The sequence below is a fragment of the Neopelma chrysocephalum genome, unplaced genomic scaffold (assembly GCF_003984885.1).
Source record: "Neopelma chrysocephalum unplaced genomic scaffold, ASM398488v2 Primary Assembly neopelma1_88, whole genome shotgun sequence".
NCBI classification, from domain to species: domain Eukaryota; kingdom Metazoa; phylum Chordata; class Aves; order Passeriformes; family Pipridae; genus Neopelma; species Neopelma chrysocephalum.
In genome coordinates, this window is record NW_020897750.1 from 936,849 (window position 1) to 956,321 (window position 19,473).

General features: G+C 41.4%; 3 protein-coding genes across 5 annotated transcripts in view; 2 read left to right on the top strand and 1 right to left on the bottom strand.

The window, feature by feature from the left end:
• Positions 1–7,576, top strand: part of LOC113972093 — a 28,937-nt gene extending 21,361 nt beyond the window's left edge. Inside the window, exons 3-5 of the transcript XR_003535761.1 lie at positions 3,063–3,133; positions 4,566–4,706; positions 7,344–7,576. The gene's annotated coding sequence lies outside the window, so the exon portion shown is untranslated. The remainder of the gene's footprint in view (positions 1–3,062; positions 3,134–4,565; positions 4,707–7,343) is intronic.
• A 1,867-nt stretch (positions 7,577–9,443) lies between these two features.
• LOC113972053 (classical arabinogalactan protein 9-like) lies at positions 9,444–10,964 on the bottom strand. The gene is made up of 3 exons (XM_027692710.1): positions 10,724–10,964; positions 10,043–10,490; positions 9,444–9,537 (listed from the first exon to the last, which is right to left on the bottom strand). Exons 1-3 carry the CDS (start codon positions 10,962–10,964, stop codon positions 9,444–9,446), a joined length of 783 nt encoding a protein of 260 aa, XP_027548511.1.
• The window catches only part of LRBA (LPS responsive beige-like anchor protein), a 401,639-nt gene continuing 392,481 nt past the window's right edge, over positions 10,316–19,473 (top strand). For 2 of the 3 annotated variants that reach the window (XM_027692708.1, XM_027692707.1), the window contains exon 1: positions 10,963–11,184. In XM_027692708.1, coding sequence (XP_027548509.1) covers positions 10,963–11,184 — 222 coding nt within the window. Of the gene's footprint in view, positions 10,399–10,711; positions 11,185–19,473 lie in introns of those variants that run through there. The other variant, XM_027692706.1, reaches the window with a different exon arrangement.

Here is a 19,473-nt window from a genome sequence, read left to right on the forward strand (position 1 = left end):
GAGGAAAGTTTCTAAAGGGAAGACTTCACATATAATGTTCAGAGATTTGGTTCTCAAACTCCTCTAAAAATAAATGTGCTTTCCATGACCGTTGAAGGATCCTTTAAAAAATTCTCCATATGCGTAAATCTACTCATCTCAGGATTTGAAGACAGGTATTTTATTTTAAACAAGAGTCAGGCAATTAAAAAATTATCCTAATGCTGAAATTGCAGTGACAAAACTGGAATTTTATCAAGTACAACCTATTTGGGACTTACTTAAGTGACTAGTAAAGCATTTAAAAAGCACTTAGTATTTCAGGTATTTACATAAACTTTGATTGCACACTATAGAAGCCTTCCTGTTGTGGTTCCAGTAGAGCACAGTTATTTGATTTCATTCCTTGGGCAGTTCTTCTAAGGGTCAGTTTGCAATAGTTTCCCCATTGCTGGAGGAACCTGAAGGCCCTGAAGAAATCCTGATGCAGATAAGTGACCACATTGCATCAGGACTAATGCAACTTAACTGACTCCAGCTTCTCCAGAGCTACGGGCACTTGCAGGAGAACTGAACTCTGGTTCCTGTGATAAAAGCAAAATGTCAGGCAGGAAAGCTGAGAGACAGACATTTCTGCTGAGGAGAATCAGTTATTTCAACTCTAAACCCAAATTCAGTAATATTCTCTCTTGTGTTGCGGTTTTCCCTAAGGATCACCCAGTTTGTTGAAGGAATAACCAGTCTTGAGGGGGAATGGCTGAAGGTGGTATAGCAACATGTCAACCCCCTTTTTTCCACATTATAAATTCAACTGCCTAGGAGGAAACCACCTCATGACTTGGAATATTTTAGGATAAACATTAATAATAACAAATTCTAATTGGTCATTATTGCTTGAACAGAAAATATCAGATTTCATTTTCACCAGGAGGAAATGAAAATGTCATGTACTGTAATATGACAAGCATGGAATTTACAGTAGTGATATGTACTTGTAATTACCTTTATATGTGTAAATGCACACAAAGCAGAACACCAGGGAGGCCGTTTTACAACAGATTTAATCAAGAGAACATCTACGTCTCCTCATAAACTTACTTAACCAACTTTGAAAAAAGAATGGAGTTGATTAGACAGGTTAATGGGGTGATGTCTTTATAAATGACAGATGGCCACGTTAGAACAGAAAGTTGTTCACTCTCCATTTTTTATTTTATTTTACTTATGAGACTATTTTACTATTTTTTTTACTTATGAAAGCATTGCTCATACATTTTTGATTAGCAGTGGTTCACTGGAAAAAAAAGCAATTTCCAGTGAAACTGAACTTTTAGCTGGATATATGTTGTCATTATGCTTAAGTGGCAATAATCAAAACTAAAATACAAAATGAATTTTTTGGAATTCCAGGTCCTTATAAACATCCTGACCTCCCCGCATTGGCCTGCAAATGGAGAAAAGTGCTTACAGATTTGCAAGCTCATAAGAACATAACAAAGGAATGGAAACATGCAGAAGAAAGCTAGCTTTTTTTTGTGTAAGAGGAACCCATTAGTGGCAAATTTGGCAGAGTAATTAAAAAATTACAATTAAAAAAAAGCAAGAGTTAGTTAAGAATAATAGAAAATATTATTATAATGCAAAATTAGCTATGCTTGAAAAAATTAAAAATATTCACCCTAGGCACCTCAGAATTATCAAAGTGTAGGATATGGTATAACCTAGATGGTTAAATCTTTCCTCAGATATCTGAGGTGTCCGAAAGTGAATTGCAGGTAAGAGTGTAAAGTGAAGGAGCATACACTAACTTCCTTCACAAAGCCTTCTGTCTGTGTGCCCTGGGGACCCTGGCCCGAAGAGGAGGGTTGCAGTAGCTGAAGTTGCTATTGGAAGCCACTGTGGCAGCAGCAGTTCTTGGCTCTTTCCTGAATAGCATGTTGCTTGGCAGTGGTCTGTGTGCCACCACTGGCACGTGCCATGATGTGTGAAGCCCTATCTGAAGATTTCCAGTGCCTGCTCAGCTGTTTGATAATCAAAGACGTGCAATAGTTTCTGCAGAATTCTCCCATCTCTCTTTTTCTCCTGTATAAAAAAATATCCATTCCTAAATGGACCATAAATTAAGAAAATAAGCTGTGCATTGCTAACCTTCTATTCTTTTCCCCTTCCTTTGGCATTTTTCACTGACACGAAGTGTACAGCTTCTTCATCTGGTGCAGATAGTTCGTTAAAACAATCCTATTGAGCATCTCTCTGGCCTTCCATTCGTGAAAGTGAAAACCAAAGTCTTACAGGAACGTTTTCTCTTGAAAATTTCTCCTGAGTTTAGGATTTATGAGAACCACTAGACTAAATTTTGAAAATCTATGGATATTTGGGGCCTTTTTGCATTCATCAGGATTGTAGTACCAGAGCAATGAAACTTAGGTACATTTGTGAAACTCTGGAGCAGAGAGCAGTAGCAAAAGATAATTCTAGATAGTCAGGATAATGTGGCTGCAATGTGTCATAGTCTGGATCAGAATTCTTGCAGGCTTTTTCAGTGCTAGGATACTGCTGTTTTTTGTTTTGTTTTTTTTAATGAAGTACAATAGCATATCACAAGTTTAATTGCATTTATCTGGGCATATGTAAATCAATAGTTTCCATAATGGTGTCTAATCCTCATTAACAGAAACAGATCCACTTATCCCTGAGGTAGGTGAGTAGGTGGCTGGCAGCTGCAGAGATACAGTGGTCCAGCTTTTACTAATAACATGATCAACAGGTTTGGATGATAATTTGACATCATATTTAAGTCACTACACAACTCAATGGACTCATCCCACAGTGCATCTCCCATGAACATAAAGAAGACAAATTTCACACAGAGTATCCATCTAGGTAACAGCTGTGACTGGCTTTGTGTTCCTTACTGGTACTTCCACAGATTATTGCTATAACGTCAGTAGCACCTCTTATCAATGTATTACCATCTGGTCAAGTGTTATGGACATAATGCTACAGAAATTATTTAGATCTACCTTTGCTCAATTAATTCCTTAATTCTATGTCCTAATACCACTGTCAATATCTGCTGCCAGATCCCAGATTTTTCCCTGGAGCTCCTTTTTCCCCAGAGTCAGCTGGATGTTCCCAGCATTTTGAGGTGAAGGTACATTTTTTTTTGTTTCTTTTCAGTTGGTGCTAACTGGAGTAATCGGATCAGTGGTGAATCGCTGGTCTCATAAATCTAGTGGGGATAGGATATAGGGGATAATACAGAAAGGATTATGTAAAAGATTTGTATCTTCAGGAAATACTGATTTCCACAGTGCCTGATCCTTAACAGTAAACTACTGTCTTCCAGCACCTGGCTGCCTTGCAAAGTAGTTGGTCTGAGTGCCTTGATATGCAAAATACCACAGCTAATCTAGTCAGACAATCCTTGATCATTTTGTGACTTCCTAAAGTATGTAAATATGTAAAAGAATGTTCCTTAGTACACGACTGTTTTAATAATCTAATGAAAGACACTGCGGTTTGGAAGAGCCTGGTAAATGCAACAGTCTTCTAAATATTTTATTCCTGTTTGCATCCTATTCCTAAAGCGCTGATTCCTGTGATTCATTACTGCTCTGTATGGATTGTCTCCCTGAACACTTCCCTTGCCATTGATTCCTGTTTCTATTAAAACAAGGTCATTCCATTCCATTCCTTTCACTTTCTGCTGTTCTCTCTTCTGTTTAATTCACCTCATTATTTTGATACCATCCTTATCCTTCCTTACAAAGCATGAAGTTCATCTCTTCCTTGACCTGCTCATCCTCCTACACACAGCCCTATTAAATGTCCTCCCTCCAACAGAGCCTCCTCCCTCTGAATCCTACACAAGCATTAATTCAGGGGGAGCTTTATTGAAAAGAAAATGAGATAGCAAAAAAAAAAAATGTGTGACGGATAAAAATAGAATTAGTAGTTATAATAGAAAGGTTTCAGGTGAGCCAAAATTAATACAGCATCCAAAATGTACATGGGCTGGTTTAAAAAGAAGAAAACGAAATACAGCATGAATTTTCAGAGACACCCCATCTCCCTTATTTTCTTTCCTTTTTGTGTAGCCACCAGTTGCTATGCAGTCCCTGGGAAACGATGACTTAGCCAAAATCCTCAGGCTTGTCTATTCTCTTCTAACTGTTTTTACTTCAGTGTTGTGATCCAGAGAAGTACTAAAAGCCAAAGGGAGATTATACAACCTTTGTGTTCATTGCTCGTTACAGGACCATCTCTAATCTTTGTTGTTCAAACTATACAATAGAACTGAAAGACTGAAGCAATACATACCAACAGTGAGCTGTTGGTTATTATCAGTATAATACTGATAATAATTCAAGTTTTTCTTACTCGTTCCTTTCTGTGATGTAGCACAGGCCTGTAACTGCATTCACTCCACAGATCTTAATCCAGCCTCTGTGAGAAGTAATTTGTTGGGGATTTCAAAACATCCTCTGAGATCATACTAGAGTTTTATGCAGAAAACCTCTCATAATCCCTCTCAAAACTCTAATATGGAGCTATTTCTGGATCTTATGCGTCTTTTGGACCAGGCTTGGCTGGAGAGTTTGAATAGTACATGGGAAACAACTGTGGTGCAAGCTGTGTGTAATGAGGGACGGGCACAGCTGCAGCCAGGCTGGGAGCAGCTGCTTCCACAGGCTCACAGAATCCTTTGGGTCCAGCATAGCAAGGTAAGCACAGGTGCAAAGACACCTCCCTCCAGCACACTCTGCAAGTTTACAGATGTCTGATCTGATGAATATGGCATTTAAACTTGGCTTTCAGTGAAGAAACATGATTTGTAGTGTCTTCTGTTTGCTAATGCCATGCACCTTTGTTTTGCCCAAAAACAACGTGGGGTTTACTGCCAAAGCAGAAAACAGAGCAAATGTGTCTTACAGTGCTGCCAGAAACTGGATTCTTAAGAGGACTTTCACAATTACAATTATATGTTTTAGTACAAATGAGAGAGTGGAAAAGAGGGTAACAAATCAGGGTGCACACTCAAAAGGAAAAGTAAGGAGTGCTCATTAAAAGTAGTACACAATGAGGTGTTTCATAAATTTATTCAGAATTTGCTGTGGTACAAGTTCATGAGATATTTCCTGCTATAGCTTGGATAGTGCAAGGAATTACACTGACATTTTGAAGACCCTAAAGAGATGAGCTAAAGCAGCTTCTTCAGCTCAGTACCTGCATAATTTCCTTAGAGAATGGAAATGCATTTTCCAGTGCCACCTAGCTGGGACTCATTAGGCATTCATTTATTAATTCTGTGCTTCTAAAAACATTGATAGCAGCAATTCGCCAATGCTGAAAACGTGATGCTGACAAATGAAGAGATAAACTGATTACACTTCTAAACAAAAATGAGGAAAAATCACCATATGCATTTTAAAAAATACATTATAAAAAAGTAAAATTCTACATTATAAAAATGCACTGAAGTATTTAAAAAATAAAACAATACCATCTTACACACACTGCAAAAGCCTTCATACTTAATCAAAAGAAGACTTCCTCAAGGCTAATCTTTTTTTTGGGATGACGTTGCTCTCTTGAAGTAACTACTGAGAGGACCTCATATTTAAGGTCAACAGTATTTAAAAACAGCTTTTTAATTTGAGTTTTTATTTCTAGTCAAGGATTTTTAAAGAAGCTATTAATGACAGAATATTAGAATCATTTAGGTTGGAAAAAACCCTCTGAGATCATAGAGTCCAACCCTTAATCCAGCATTCCCCAGTCCACCACTAAACCATGCCCCCCAGTGCCACATCTACATGTGTTTTAAATACCTCCAGGGATAGTGACTCAACCACTCCCCTGGGCAGTCTGTCCCAATGCTTGACAACCCTTTCGTCCTAATATCCAATCTAAACCTGGCACAATTTGATGCCATTTCTTGTCATCCAATGTTTGAGATCAAGATAAAGAAGCATTTTGTCATAAAAAGCTATAACATTATATACTATTTCTTTTCCCTCATTTTGCTTAAACGAAGAGTATTTAATTGCCAAAATGTACTTAATTCAAAACTTTTTCTGAAATTGCTTGGTGTCATGAAGCCCCCACAAAGCCCAACAAAACTGAACACATTAATTTAGTTGGACCATGTAAGCAGAAGAAAGTTATGAGTTATTGTGGACACTTGCTTTCTTACCCTATATGAACTAAATGGGTGCTTCTACATAAAAGCTCTGATCCCTGAGCACTGTTCAGATTTATCTGCAGCAATTTAAAAGGGTAGTGGCTCCAGCTGCCAAAAATTGCTCTTACAGCAGATGCAATGAAGCTGGCAGTGGGTCTGTTCCTCTGCCTGTTGTAGTTCACTCCCACACTAGCTATTAATGCACATTGAAAAGATTACCCCCAAGACTTCTCTCCCTTCAGGTCTCTCAGCCTCTCCTCCTACATCACATGCTTGAGTCTCTTCACCATGTCTGTGGCCTGCCACAGGACCTGCTCCAGTATGTCCACATGTTCCTTGTACTGGGGAGCCCAGAATGGGACACAGCATCCCCAGTGGGGTCTGATCAGTGCTGAACAGAGGGTTCAGAAGGTTTGAATAAAGCTTCTAAGCCAGCACCCATGGTAATATCTAAAACGTTATTTAAACAGAAAGTATATTTTTCGTAAAATAGACTTTAGAGACTTTACTAGTACTTTCCATAAAATGGAATGTTTTGGGGTTCATTCCCAATCTGGGGGTTTAAGTCCATTTTTAATTCATGCTTTTGGGTTTTAAGGTTTAGAGAAAACATTTTTTTATTCCCTTATCTCAGCATTTCCACTTTTTTGTGGGAGACAGAACCAGCATTAGACTTGTAACCCACGCTATGGAAGCTCAGGACAAAGGATTAAGACAGGGTTCATTCTCAATTCTCAGCTGTAGTTTAAATAACTTATATCTAATGTATTCTGTTTCTCCAGATCTGGCGGGGGGGGGGGGTTGGCATGGTTGCTTGAACATAAAACCAGCCCAAATGGAGAACAGATCACCTGGAGAATTTAACATTGTTTTTACCTGGATGAAAAATCAAATTAAAACAATTGTCTTTGTAACCCTAAACTGGCAGTCTGCTGAACTTTACCTGCCTTGACTAATGCACATACCCCACTGCCTTTAACAACCAAGATCAGTCAAGAAGTATTTATTTATCTGTAAGGAAATACAGGAAGATCTGACAGGATTCAGCATGACAATGCTGTCTGTACTGGCAAACTGGATTTGCTGGCAATTGGAGTATGCAGTTTAGATGAAAACATCTGAAATCGATTAAGCTGGATTTTTGCAATTAATTTTATTTTACTTATTTTCTTTCCAGTGTGATGTTAAAACAAAGAAGAAAGCAAAAAAATATTAAGAACAAATGTTACATTCTATTTGGATAACAGGAGGGGCCACAAATAGAACTCATACTCCCAGTCACTAGGTACGTAAAGAATTCCAAACTTTATTTCATTTCTGCTTTTGCCTAGTGGCAGATAGCCTGATGAAAAGCTTAAAGATAAAGGCCAACCAGGGAATACTTAAAAGCAGGCAGGTAAAACTGATGTGTGAAATGTGTACTTATATTTTCCTTACAAGAGGGAAGACAATACTGTAGGAAACTACAGGTGACTCAGAAAGACAAGGAAGCTCAAGCAGTAGATGTGAGGAATCCAAAACATGCCTAAGAAATGCTGGCAGCAGCAAACTCTTAAGATTAAAATGTCAAGATTACACAGCATGTGTATTACCACACAAGCTCACTGTAGCTTTGTAGAGGCTGAATGTGTCAGCATTACAGTTCTAAACATTTCTAATTCTGAGGAAGAAACTGCAGATGTTTGCAGCTCAAATTAGATATCAGCATCTCTCCCTAATAATGTATATGTATGTATGTATGTATGTATGTAACTTACATAACTTATGTATGTATGTAACTAAGGAAAATGAGGAAAGAAAGGAAAAAAAGGAGCTTAGTCTTCTTTTAGGACTTGGAAATTCAAACAGGAGAGCAGCTATGAAATATTCTAGTCTTGACACACACTCTATAGATAAAAGTAACAATGTGAGAAAATTATGTAGGAAGGGAATGGAACAAGCACTGAAACAGAAAGTGTTGTGGAGTGTCTTTGATTTTTTTGGCCAAAAACCATGGGAAATTTGATACCAACACACCCAAAGTACGGCATTCCCAAATCAGGCCACAGGCAAGTTAAAATTTTATGTAATAATAAATCCAGTTAGTATAATAGTTAATATTAAATATTACAATCATATTTAGCATGCTTGTCATGAAGATGTGAAGCTTTAAAATGTACGCATATTTATATTTGTTTTTGATATCTGTTTGTGTATCTGCAAGTTATACTCACATCCCTAAGATGATCCTTCCTTTGGAAATCTCTGCTGCTGCCATGTTGACTGTGATACTGTGTTAATAAAACTCAAACACTTGCCTGTGTGTTAAACAGCTGGTACAAGACCCCCCAGTCTTTAGAAGCGTGTCTAATCCCTATTAACACAAGCAGTCTCCTTAAAAATGCAGAGCTGAAGACTGCTTGAATGAAGAGTTCTGAAGAGCAGACCCTCCTCCTTCTTTATTAACAGATACTCGGGTTAATATCAAATAAATTCTTTGAAAGGTCAAACAAAAGGCTCCTTGCGTCTGAGATAGGATGGGATTTATAGCTCAGGTCACCCTGGGATGAAGCGCAGAAAGGGCACCACTTCTCGTGCTTTACAACAGGCAGGAGCAGGACCCGCAGTTGTAGGCGGAGGTTACACCGCCCACCCCGCGGCTCGGCGGGGGCGTCGGGGCCTCGGCTTTTGGCACCGCCGCCCCTTCGGTGGGAGCGGGCGTGACACCGGCTCTGGGAAACCGAAACAACCGGCGCAGCTCTCGCAAGCTTTTAACCTGAGGGAAGAGGGCGAGTTTTCCTTCCCTCCTGCTGCACCCCTTCTACCTCAGCTCGTCACGTCTCTGGGCGGCGTCTCGCTTGACCCATATTCGCGCCCCCTGCGCTCCCCAGGGAGCAGCGCCCGGAGGAGGAAGAAGGACTCCCGCCAGCCCGCCCATGCTGGAGGTTTGGGTGGGGAAGCAGCTCACCCGCCTCCCCGGGATCGCTGCGGCGGCAGGAGCTGGAAAAGCTCCTCTCCCCCCACCCCAGCACAGGCGCTCCTTGTCGCGCCGCGGTTTTCCTCGGGGTTGGAGCCGCGGACGCAGCTGGCGACCCGCTGTTCGCGTACGGTTTATTTAAAAAAAAAAAAAAAAAAGAACGAAAAGTACCCCACTCGAAAACCACCCCTCTCTAAAAAAAAAAAAGAAATTGCTTCAGGAGCGGCAGACTCCAAGCAGTTATAGAACTCTGCCCTAGTGAGGCCACATCTGGAGTGCTGCATCCAGTTCTGGGCTCCTCAGAACAAGACAGACGAGGAGCTACTGGAGAGGGTCCAGCGGAGGCCACAGAGGTGATGAGTGGTCTGGAGCATCTCTTACGAGGAGGGGCAGTGGGAGCTGGGTCTTCTTTAGTCTAAAGCAGAGAAGACTGAGAGGGGATCTCATTAATACATATAAATATCTCAAAGGCGGGTGCCAAGAGGATGGTGCCAGACCCTTTTCAGTGATGCCCAGCGACAGGACGAGGAGCAATGGCCATAAAGTAAAACACAAGAAGTTCCAACTCAACACGAGGAAGAACTTTGCTTTGAGGGTGGCAGAGCACTGAAACAGGCTGCCCGGGGAGGTTGTGGAGTCTCCCTCTCCGGAGACATTCCAAACCCACCTGGACGCGTTCCCGGCGTCACCTGCTCCAGGTGAGCCTGCCTGGGCGGTGGGGTTGGACTGGATGATCTGCAGGGGTCCCTTCCAACCCTAACGATTCTGTGATTCTCTGAACAGTGAAGTAAAGTCTGGGGCACCGGCCGGGTGCACGGAGGCGCCGCATCCCCGCAGGTGAGCAGCCTGCCCGCCGGGGCGCTGCCCGAGGCGCAGGGCAGGGAAGGCCTGAGCGCTTCCCTCCCGCCGCCCCCCCTCACCTGTGGCACCTGCGCTCACCTGTCCCACCTGCGCTCGCGCAGCCCGCCGCTCCCGCCCCGCGCGCCGGCCCCGCCCGCGCCCGGCCCGCGCAGGCGCTCCGGGGGCTCCGCGCTGTCATGGCGGCAGCGAGCGGCAGCGCCGGCAGGAAGGAGATGGGGCTGGTCGGCACCGCGGTGTGAGGCGGCGGCAGCAGCAGCGGTAGCAGCGGCGGCGGCTGGAACTTCGGGCGCCTGTCGGCGGGCGGAGGGGCGGCCGGCGCAGCCCAGCCCAGCGCAGCGGGCAGCGCGGCAGCGCAGCCTCCTCCCGGCCCCCGAACGGCGCGTCGGGGCAGCCCGCGCCCCCTCCGCAGCCCGCGGTGAGTGCGAACTTGGCTGGGGCGCTGCACCTGCGGCGGGGCCGGGGCAGGAGCCGGGGGGAGGGGCGCGGCGGGCAGGAGGAGCGGATTCCCTGTAAGAAAAAGATAATAATAATTGTAATACTAAAAAAGAGAGATTAAACCCCTCGCGCCCGGGCTCGGAGCGCGGCGGGTCCCGGAGCACTTCCGTGGGGAGAGGCGTGAGCGCTCCCGGGGCGGCCCCGCGGGGAGCGGGGCAGGGGCCGGGACCCGCGGGCTGTGGGGCAGCGCCCAGCGCTCCGCGGACTGAAACACCCCTCGCGTTGTCCTTCAGGGCTCTAAATACCTGCCTGGGGGCAGAGCGCTGTGACAGACGCCTCCTGCTGAGGAGAGAGCCGGGATTCCGAGGGATCCTCCCTGCCTGACACCCTCCCCCGCCGGACGCCGCTTTCCCCGGCAGCCGGAGCTGAAGGGAAGGAAGGAGTGGGCCGCCGCTCACCTTCCCGGCTGCACAGGTCTCTCCTTCTTCCCGAAGCGGCGAGCGTGGAGCTGGCGCTGGAAGCCCTAACCTGCGGTGAACTAGCCATGGCGAGTGAGGACAAACAAGTTGTTCAGCCAACAGGTGATGATGGAGGAGGAGGAGGAGCGGGAAAAGAAAGAAATGCTGCTGAAGGGGGAAGTGTGCTGCAGCCTTTGAATCCAGGAGTCCCCATCCGAGGTATCAAGATGAAATTTGCTGTGCTGACAGGATTGGTGGAAGTTGGTGAAGTGTCCAACAGAGACATAGTCGACACTGTGTTTAATCTGGTAAGTTGATTGCTGGAATGAGGGAAAAGAACAGCACGAACATGCAAAAGAATCCCACAGTTTTTTGATGTTATATTTTTGTTAGTAATTTTTTACATGTTTACACCTTCACCATACTGGATTTCAACTAGGTTGTTTTTACTTATCACAAAAGCTGAAAAAAAAAAAGGATGTGAGCTTCTAAACATGCGTACTTAAACTTGAAATAGCTCTACACAGCATCTTCCCTAGTTAGCCTCAGAGAAATTGTTGCTTTATTTAGAGCTGGGAAGCGTATTGTTATGTTTAAACATTTAACAGATATGCTCAACAAGAAAGTTAAATGTTAATTTAGTAACTCAAACTGTCATCAAAACATACATATTGTTGTTCTAAGTAAAAATAAGTTTTCCCATGAAGATATTTACACCTCTCTTTGCTTTTCATTTGCTTTGGAAGTAGGCAGAACTTCCATGTACAGGGGATGAGGGTTTCAGGGAGCAGTTCATTCAAAGTCATTACATAGTCTGCTTGTTGAGAAGAGTAGAATGTGGTTTCAGTGTCCTTTTTTTATTAATGAATTAGGGAGTCAGCTGCTATTTTTTGAATTCCATGTGGATGTGTTTAATGCTTCATAACAGATCTCGCTAAAAATTGAGGATACAACTTTTCCTGCTGAAGCCACAGCCATAATATATATATGTTGAATTTCTTAGGCCAGTTGCTTCAAGTTGCAGTTTGCCTAAAGCAGTTAGGCTAGTTAATAATGTTTCTTTGATGCAGGAGACCAGTCATTAGGAGAAAAACTGCCTTTAAGTTTACAAAGATACTCTGCTATTATCAGAGGTCTTAATGCATCACTAAAAATACCTGTCGTCGCTCCTCCTTCCTCTAAGTGAGCAGCTTTGACTTTGAAACAATGTGGTTTCTGACAAACCAGGAAGTGAGTGTGTAATAGTATAAAGCTCAGTAACAAGAAGAGTTGAGGCAAAAGTCATACTGGGTTTTTTAAATGCTGTTTGCATTTCAGTTATTTTGTCAGTAGCATTCTTCGCTACATGCAAATTTTAATGGTCACTAAATATTTGTGGGCTGTGTCTGTTTAATGTTTTTCAGTGTTATCTTCTTGGGTTCTGGTGAATGTTTATTTTTTGAATGCTTTTGTACAATGTCATGCTCTAAATTGTTTGCATGAAAGTCTCAGTGCAGGGGAATTGAAGTAGTGGCAAAAATAAAGTGCATATCAGAGGTTTCATGGATGCTTCAAGTATGAGGAAGTGATTCAAGTTACTTGGAGTCCACTTGACTATTGTCCTGGACAAAACTCAGTGCTCAGGCATAAGGACATGAGGTTCAAAAGGAAATTCTGGTGAATAGTTTATGATTTAGGACACTTGTGCGAGGGGAAATTGTTCATGAGCGTGTTAAATTTTACCTTGTTTCTAGTGTGGTCTTTTGAGTGGTGTACTGGAGGTGTATTTTATGGCAGCAGTGGAAAGAGATTCAACAGAATAATTAAAAATGTAAAAGCTTCTTTATTCCTGGGATTCCTGTTCTGCTCCATTTTGAACAAGAGAAGAGCAAAAAATTCAGCTTGATTTGGAGAATCCTTGATTTTAGGTTTAAGAGTTCTGGAGAATTGACCTTTGGACTGCATTTTCCTGGATCTTCATTTCCTAAATAGATAAAGGAGAGTTTCTGGCTCTGGAAACTTTTCAAAGTGTGTTCTCACTTTTTCTGCAAGTGAAACAACATCCCTGACCTCTCTGAGAAGATTCCTCAATGGTTTTAGCACACCTGCCTGCAGTGTGGGAGGCTAAAGGTCAAGCTCGTGTCCCACGTTATTTTATCAGTTGATAGGTATCATGAAACAACCAATAGTTTGGTAGGTTTTTTTTGGTAAAGACTGTTAAGCTGACTTTTTAATGTAGCTTTTCGGGATATGAGGTGTCCCTTCAAAGCAATACTCCTTCACCTGTCACTGAGTTTTGCCTCTGTTCAGTTGTTAGCTGTGACCACTTAATTTTGTCAGTTAATACCACTGAAATAACACTGATCAGAATGTGAAGTATTGGTTAGCAATAGTGTGCTTATTTTTCTGTGTGTGCACAGAAAATATGTAACTTTTATATGAAGAAGCAATTCTTAGCTATGGTTTTTCCAGTAGTTTGTCTCCCTATAGCTTTCAGGGCGGGTTTACTTGTGTGTGCAGGTTCAACTGGAATCATGCTGTGATCTGTTGTTACTAATGGGGTTAAGCCCAAGGTATCCCCTCCTCTTGGGTTTCGTTATTTTTGGTGACTCATAACTGCACTACCTCAGGGGTGTGAGCAGAAATCAGCTGCCCTGCTTCTTGTACTTTGAAAAGAGGAGACATACCGTATTTGGGGGATTTTTTGATCACTAAAGTGACAAGTGAGATGTCTTTAGACCAAAGTGCAGGCAGGGCTGGGCAAATCTTTGTTGGAAGGTTGTTTTACATATTTTTTAATAGCATAACCCCCGTCAAATGTGAAGGGTTTATTTTTTAAAAAGGGATGTTAGCTGGCGTAATTTTAATTTCTTGAGAAAACATGTTGCTCTTAGTTATGCCCTTCAAACTTGCTGTAGTATATGGAGGGAAGTGCTGTCTTGATGTTTCTTGTCTTTAAGAGATGGTCATGCTTTATATGTGAAAGACTCAGAAGGTCAAAAATCTAAAGTGCACAGTAATTGACCTGCTGATTATTGAAGAAATTTAAGCTTCTGTAGTCCTGATTGCTCAAGCAAATACCTTGTTTAGTTCAGCAGTGTTGGGTCTTGGAGCTGAGAACTACGTGCAAAATTTTCTCTGTCCAGCAGCATAACAAAGTGCTTAGGGATGCATGCTTCTAGCATGCATCAAAAACCTAGTGGTGTCATTTTATTGTCTTTGGAAATTCTATTCTTAGAAATATTCAAATGGATCTGCTTTGTTTTGGTCAATATTTTTGATGAATATAGTTTTCCAGCCCATCTTAGGTGTGGCTTTGTGTATTTCAGCACCTCTTAAAATTGAAGAGGGAAATACAGAATTTAAAGAGGATGGTTATTCTGTGAAAAACTTTGAAAGCACATTCTTGTTCCAGTATTAATCTGTTCTGTTACTGTTTTTGACAGAATGAGCTATATTATGGATATATATTCCTCATACATTGTGAATTTGTTTTTAATTGACTTTGGGCAGCAATTAACTCCTTGAAATTTCTTTGTATACAAATCAGGTGAATTTCTGTGCATGACCTCATATTTGCTCCCCCCCCCCACGTTTATTAAAATGAAATAAACCTCCTGGTAGGAGAAGATGATAGAATGGAAAAACAAATTATGTACAGTGGAATCTGTTACTAACTTATAATAATTATGTGGTTTTCATAGTAAAACAGAAAGACAAGTTGACTTGCTATTAAAGAAAAAAACTTCTAGATGGGGTACTAGAAATAAATCAGCAATTAGCAAAAGTTAGATTTCTAGATTTCTGATTTTTCTACACCTGAAGGTGTAGAGTATGAATTCTGTTCTGAAGGCTACACAACCTGCATTGGAAATACAGGAGGTCCTGCAAAGTCTTTTCTAGGTTGAAATTCTGAGTGGAGCTTCTCATTTACTCTGTTCTAAACAGGCTTGTGTTATATCATATGTCAGTGTTGTCTTGTCCAAGTTATTGCAAGTTTCCTGTTTATATATAAAACTTAGGCCACTGGACATCCTTGTCTTTCAGTAGGTAAAGGGCTCTCACCGGCAGGTGTTTTGTTCATAATGAGTGCTGTCTGTGCAGGGTTAACTGTGCTGCATTATTGGGCTTGCAGAGGGAAGGGGATGGTCTGGAAAAATTCTGCTACACTTCAAGCAGATGACTGTGCAACTATTGTCCTTCTCTGTGGTGTTGGTATAATTCAGTTTGGGGACTTCATGCCAGAATTTACTTGGGTCTCAAGTTGACTAGTGTGTATTCTACTCTTCTCTAAAGAAATGTCATGCCTTGCTCTAAGCCAATTTTGTTTTAAAAAGCTTTAGTGATTCTAATTGTTTTATTGAGTATAGTATAGATTGTTATTTGATTTAGTTCAATTTTTTTCTCCCTCAGTCTGTGTTGCAAAGGCTTATTTTCTAAATGTTCTGTCTCTTCAGTGAGGAGAATGTGCTGTTCCTTCTGATTCTGTTCATGGATTATGAGATCCTCACCAAGAGTTCCCTAGTGCACATGAGAGAAATATTGGTTTTTATCACCTTTGGAGGAAAAAATCATGAGATATGAGGAGCAGAGACTAAAATTATTTTGTAAATTTCATTTGTCACCTCTTTCACTTCTGCCAGACTTTACTAAAACCACAAACAAAAGTCAATGTAACTGTTAAAAATTCTTACAGTTTACTTTCCTGCTGATACCACAGGTTTCTAATTTAGTATGGGTGCTTCTGGAACAGAATGGATTTTATGAAATATAAATTCCCCTTTTCTCATCTTTGGTCACAGACTCATTTTGCGTGTACCATCTTGTAGAAAACCCACAAAGCTAATGCTGATAGAATTAGATGTATTGCAGTAGTAAAATTGCACCATAAATGTCTTCATAACAATGCATTCTTTTCATGACATTATTGTATGTTTTTAGAGACTGCTAGACTTTATTTTCCACATAAAGTTACCAAGGCTGATGACAAGTGAGAGTAACCAAGTAGTTTCTAGAGCATTGCTGAATATTGTGGATTTCTTAATATATGCAGTCTTCCCTAGTAGGTGCACCTCTGGCTACAGATATCCTAGTTCAGTCACTTCTGTCCACTCACAGTATAGATGATAAGGTAAGTCTGTGGCTTTAGCTGGGTCAAGCTTGTAGGTTTTTTTTTTTCTTTTTAAAAATCATAGTAAATTGAACAGTCAGCTGTCTTAGTGGTTGTGCACGGTTCTACTCTTGTTGAGTGAGTGGAATTCAGCAAAATATCTCTGCTGCTTCCCAATCTGTCTCAAAGTCCCTCAGGTGCAAACTTACTTCTTGCTGGCCCTTTCAGAGTGGGAGGCTTGTTTCCAGTTTGAGAAATGAATTTAGGCTCCTTGATTCCCAGTCCATGTTCATGCTTTTGAAGTCATCTGATGTGGGATCTGGTAACAGTAAAAGATGATTTTGTAAGTTTAGCCGACTAAATGAGGCTGAGATGTCTGAATCAGATGTTACCTGATTCAGAATTGTTGAGTAATGGGAGTCACTACTTCTTCCCTTAAAATGGGAATGACAGACTTCCATCTTGCTGTAATGTGTTCTGAGTAGCTATGGGTACACCTAGTATTGAAGTGATGCACATTGGGGTTTTCTCAGGTGTTGATGCCACTTGGACATTACTTCGTAGTTAGTGGAAATATCACCCTGCGTAGTAGGTGTAGGAATTGAGGGAAATCTTGTGGTCAGAAGAAAAAGGTATGGAATGTAATGAGAGAGATGGTAATGGCAGTCTTGAATTAGGCATGCTCAGAAAATGGTCTAGACAATTTTCCTCTCTGAAGCTCCTCTGAAGAGGAGCTGATTTGTACTTTGACCATAGTATCAAATCACTTCTGTCACTGCAACTTAAAACACAGTGTAGGACAACAAAATATTGAGGACAAAATCTTAAGACCACATGGGAAAATGTTCAGTTTTTCTTACTCTAACTCACCAGATTTTTAGAGCTTCTCATGTCCAATCTGCAATTTCAGGTGTCTGTGAAAGCCTGCGAATAACATGCTCTGTGTTTTTTCAGAAGCGTTGGCATCCTGTACTGACATTCGTAGGCTCTGTACAAACATAAAGCAAGGCTGAACTAGGCATTTACGTATATCACGTCTTAATAACACAGTATTTGTTAGACAGTTTTTAATTAGCAGCCTGTTCGAGATGTGTTCATAGCATAGCTTAGAATTCCCTTTTGGAGGGGAACACATCAGTTCAATGACAGATTTTTCTGGTTGGTGTCTGGTAACAAGGCAGAGAGAGTCAGGTTTCTGTTGTGGTTGCTTTGCAGTCCCTAGGTAGTGTTTCGTGCTGCTTCTGTCAGACAATACTGGGCTGGATGGACCATGGGCCTGACCCAGCAATGCAGAGAGCACAGTACTGTAGTGGCCATATGGACTGGCTCAGGAAAAGCATTTGCGGATTAGGGAATAGAATGAAATTAGTCAAAAGCATCAGGGAAACAGGTGGATGGCATGTCAAGGTTGCTACAAAGGCTGGACATGGTGGAGTGAGATAAAAATAGATAATTATTTGTGTATGTTGAATCTGTACACTTTGGTTTGCCTCTTCAATAATCTCTTTCAAGAGGAGTGTGAGTGAAGTTTTTTGAAGTGATTGTATTGGATGAACACAGGAGATTGAGGAAAATCAAAGATGGAGTATTTTGCTTAACTTTTTTTTTGAGGTAGTGTTGGTTTGGTACAGTGTCTGGTTCTCAGTGGCTACTCGGTTGCTGATGATGCTGAACCTTGCTGAGAAGTCCCAGTCTTTTGAAAAATCATTGTGTGATTTTTTTTTTTTTTGCATGTGTGTTAAGGTATGAACTCTGAAAGATAAAAATGAGTTTTCTATGTAGTTTCTTTCACTGTATGTCTATTTGTTTTACCATCTATTGGGGAACCTGCAGTTGTTCTGAACTGTGTCTCACGTGATGGTGTTCTGACCTTTTACTTTTTGCTAGATAAGTTGCCAGCTTAAAGCACTGATAGCTTCTGTCTTCACGCAGTCATGAAGTTCTTTGTGAGCCTTAAGGAGGAAGCTTTATTCCGTTACACAGATGAAATAAGCTCTACAGGTTAGTCACTGGATGTGAAATAGCTTCTTGCTACCTTTGGTGTTTCGGTGTATAAAACCCTTTAAGAATCTATTCTGTCAAATTCAGTCTTGCATGCATTAAATTTATGCATATCTTTTTAAAGAATTTCTATTTATTTTAAATGGGTCAATCTGGAAGAAGGTTTTTTGTTCATAATCACTAATTACAGTTAGCTAACTTTCTGCCATTCGAGTGTCTTCCCCAGCCCCCGGAGGCTTTGCTGGCCTCTTCGTAAGGTTTAGCATGATGGTTTTTGGTATTAGCTTGACCTAATTACTAATGTCCTAATTTAGGTTACGTTTCTGCTTTAACTCATTCTGGATTTTTCTGTTAGACTTGATATTGGGCTAGAGCATATTGTTATTGCCTGTCCAAAAACTAGTTTGGCCATTTTTATTTTACTCTGGGAAACCTTCAGGCTTTGTCTGGGAGCTCTGGCCATTTGCCAGGAGTCTGAGGGCTCAAATGAATATGCGTAAAACAGGATACTATTGCCACCTGCTTTTTTTTTTATACTGTGTGTGGCCAGTGGAGACTGTAGTTTCCAGCATGCAGTGCTCTGTATTTAGAGCAGATAGCAATCGAGATGCAGCCTTGCAGAACTGCTGAGAGCAAATTCACTAAAGAATGATACTGCACGAGCTGCAATAGCACCTTTCCCTGAGACACTGTAGTCTTTGTGCTGATACTGGAAGCTTGGAGTAATTTGTGAAGAGCTTGCATTGCTACAGTGCTTTAGATTCCAGAGCGTCACAAATAGGCATAAGTAGTTTCTAAATAGAAACTAATTTGTGGAGAGAAAAAATCTAATGCCTTCTGTTGCACTGGATTCCCCTAATAGTAACCGGGGAGCTGGGAGCAGCTATGTCCCAGGCATGATTTCCTTGTTAATAGCTGCCTTGAGAAGATATTTAAATGAGAATTGCTAGTGGGAATAGGATGTGCTCTGTTGCCTCTTGTAAGTGCTCTGAGAGTTTGAGCTGCAAGTCTCTTTGCTGCAGCCCGTGTATGAGTAGTTTTGTCGGTTTTTGTATTCTACATATATCTAGGAAAAAAATTTCATAGGTACTATACAGCAAATTCAGATTATTTTTTGTGTGACCGAAAACCTGGAAATGAGTTGTTCAGGCAAAAACCTGTTCTGTTTTGTTGATGCAACTGAAGAAATCTGCTGGGTTATCTTTCCTTTGCAGCTGCAAATCAAAACCAGAGTAACTGTGCAGGACTCATCTGTTCTGTGAAAGCGTGTTATGTGTGTTTGTGGCAGCGTCTCCCCTTTTGTGTCAGCAGTTGTTCTCTGAGGTGTGAACAGAAGCTACAGAAATAAATTCATGAAATTGAACCTATTCTATTTACCCCACTTAGATACTCCAAATTTCTGGGTTTGTACTGGACTAGCCCTGTAAAACAGTGACTGTAAGAATGCATATGGTGACCTGCAGCTTATTTATTCTTTCTTTGGGAATGCTGAAAGACAAGAGGCACC

Excerpts from the sequence above, each read along its gene's own strand:
- LOC113972053 (XM_027692710.1), bottom strand. The coding sequence starts at position 10,964 with ATGGCTAGTTCACCGCAGGTTAGGGCTTCCAGCGCCAGCTCCACGCTC. Across the intron at positions 10,491-10,723 it reads AGCGCTCTGCCCCCAGGCAG|GGAATCCGCTCCTCCTGCCC; the intron begins GTATTTAGAGCC and ends TTTTTCTTACAG. Across the intron at positions 9,538-10,042 it reads GGTGAGCGCAGGTGCCACAG|ACTAAAGAAGACCCAGCTCC; the intron begins GTGAGGGGGGGC and ends TCTCTGCTTTAG.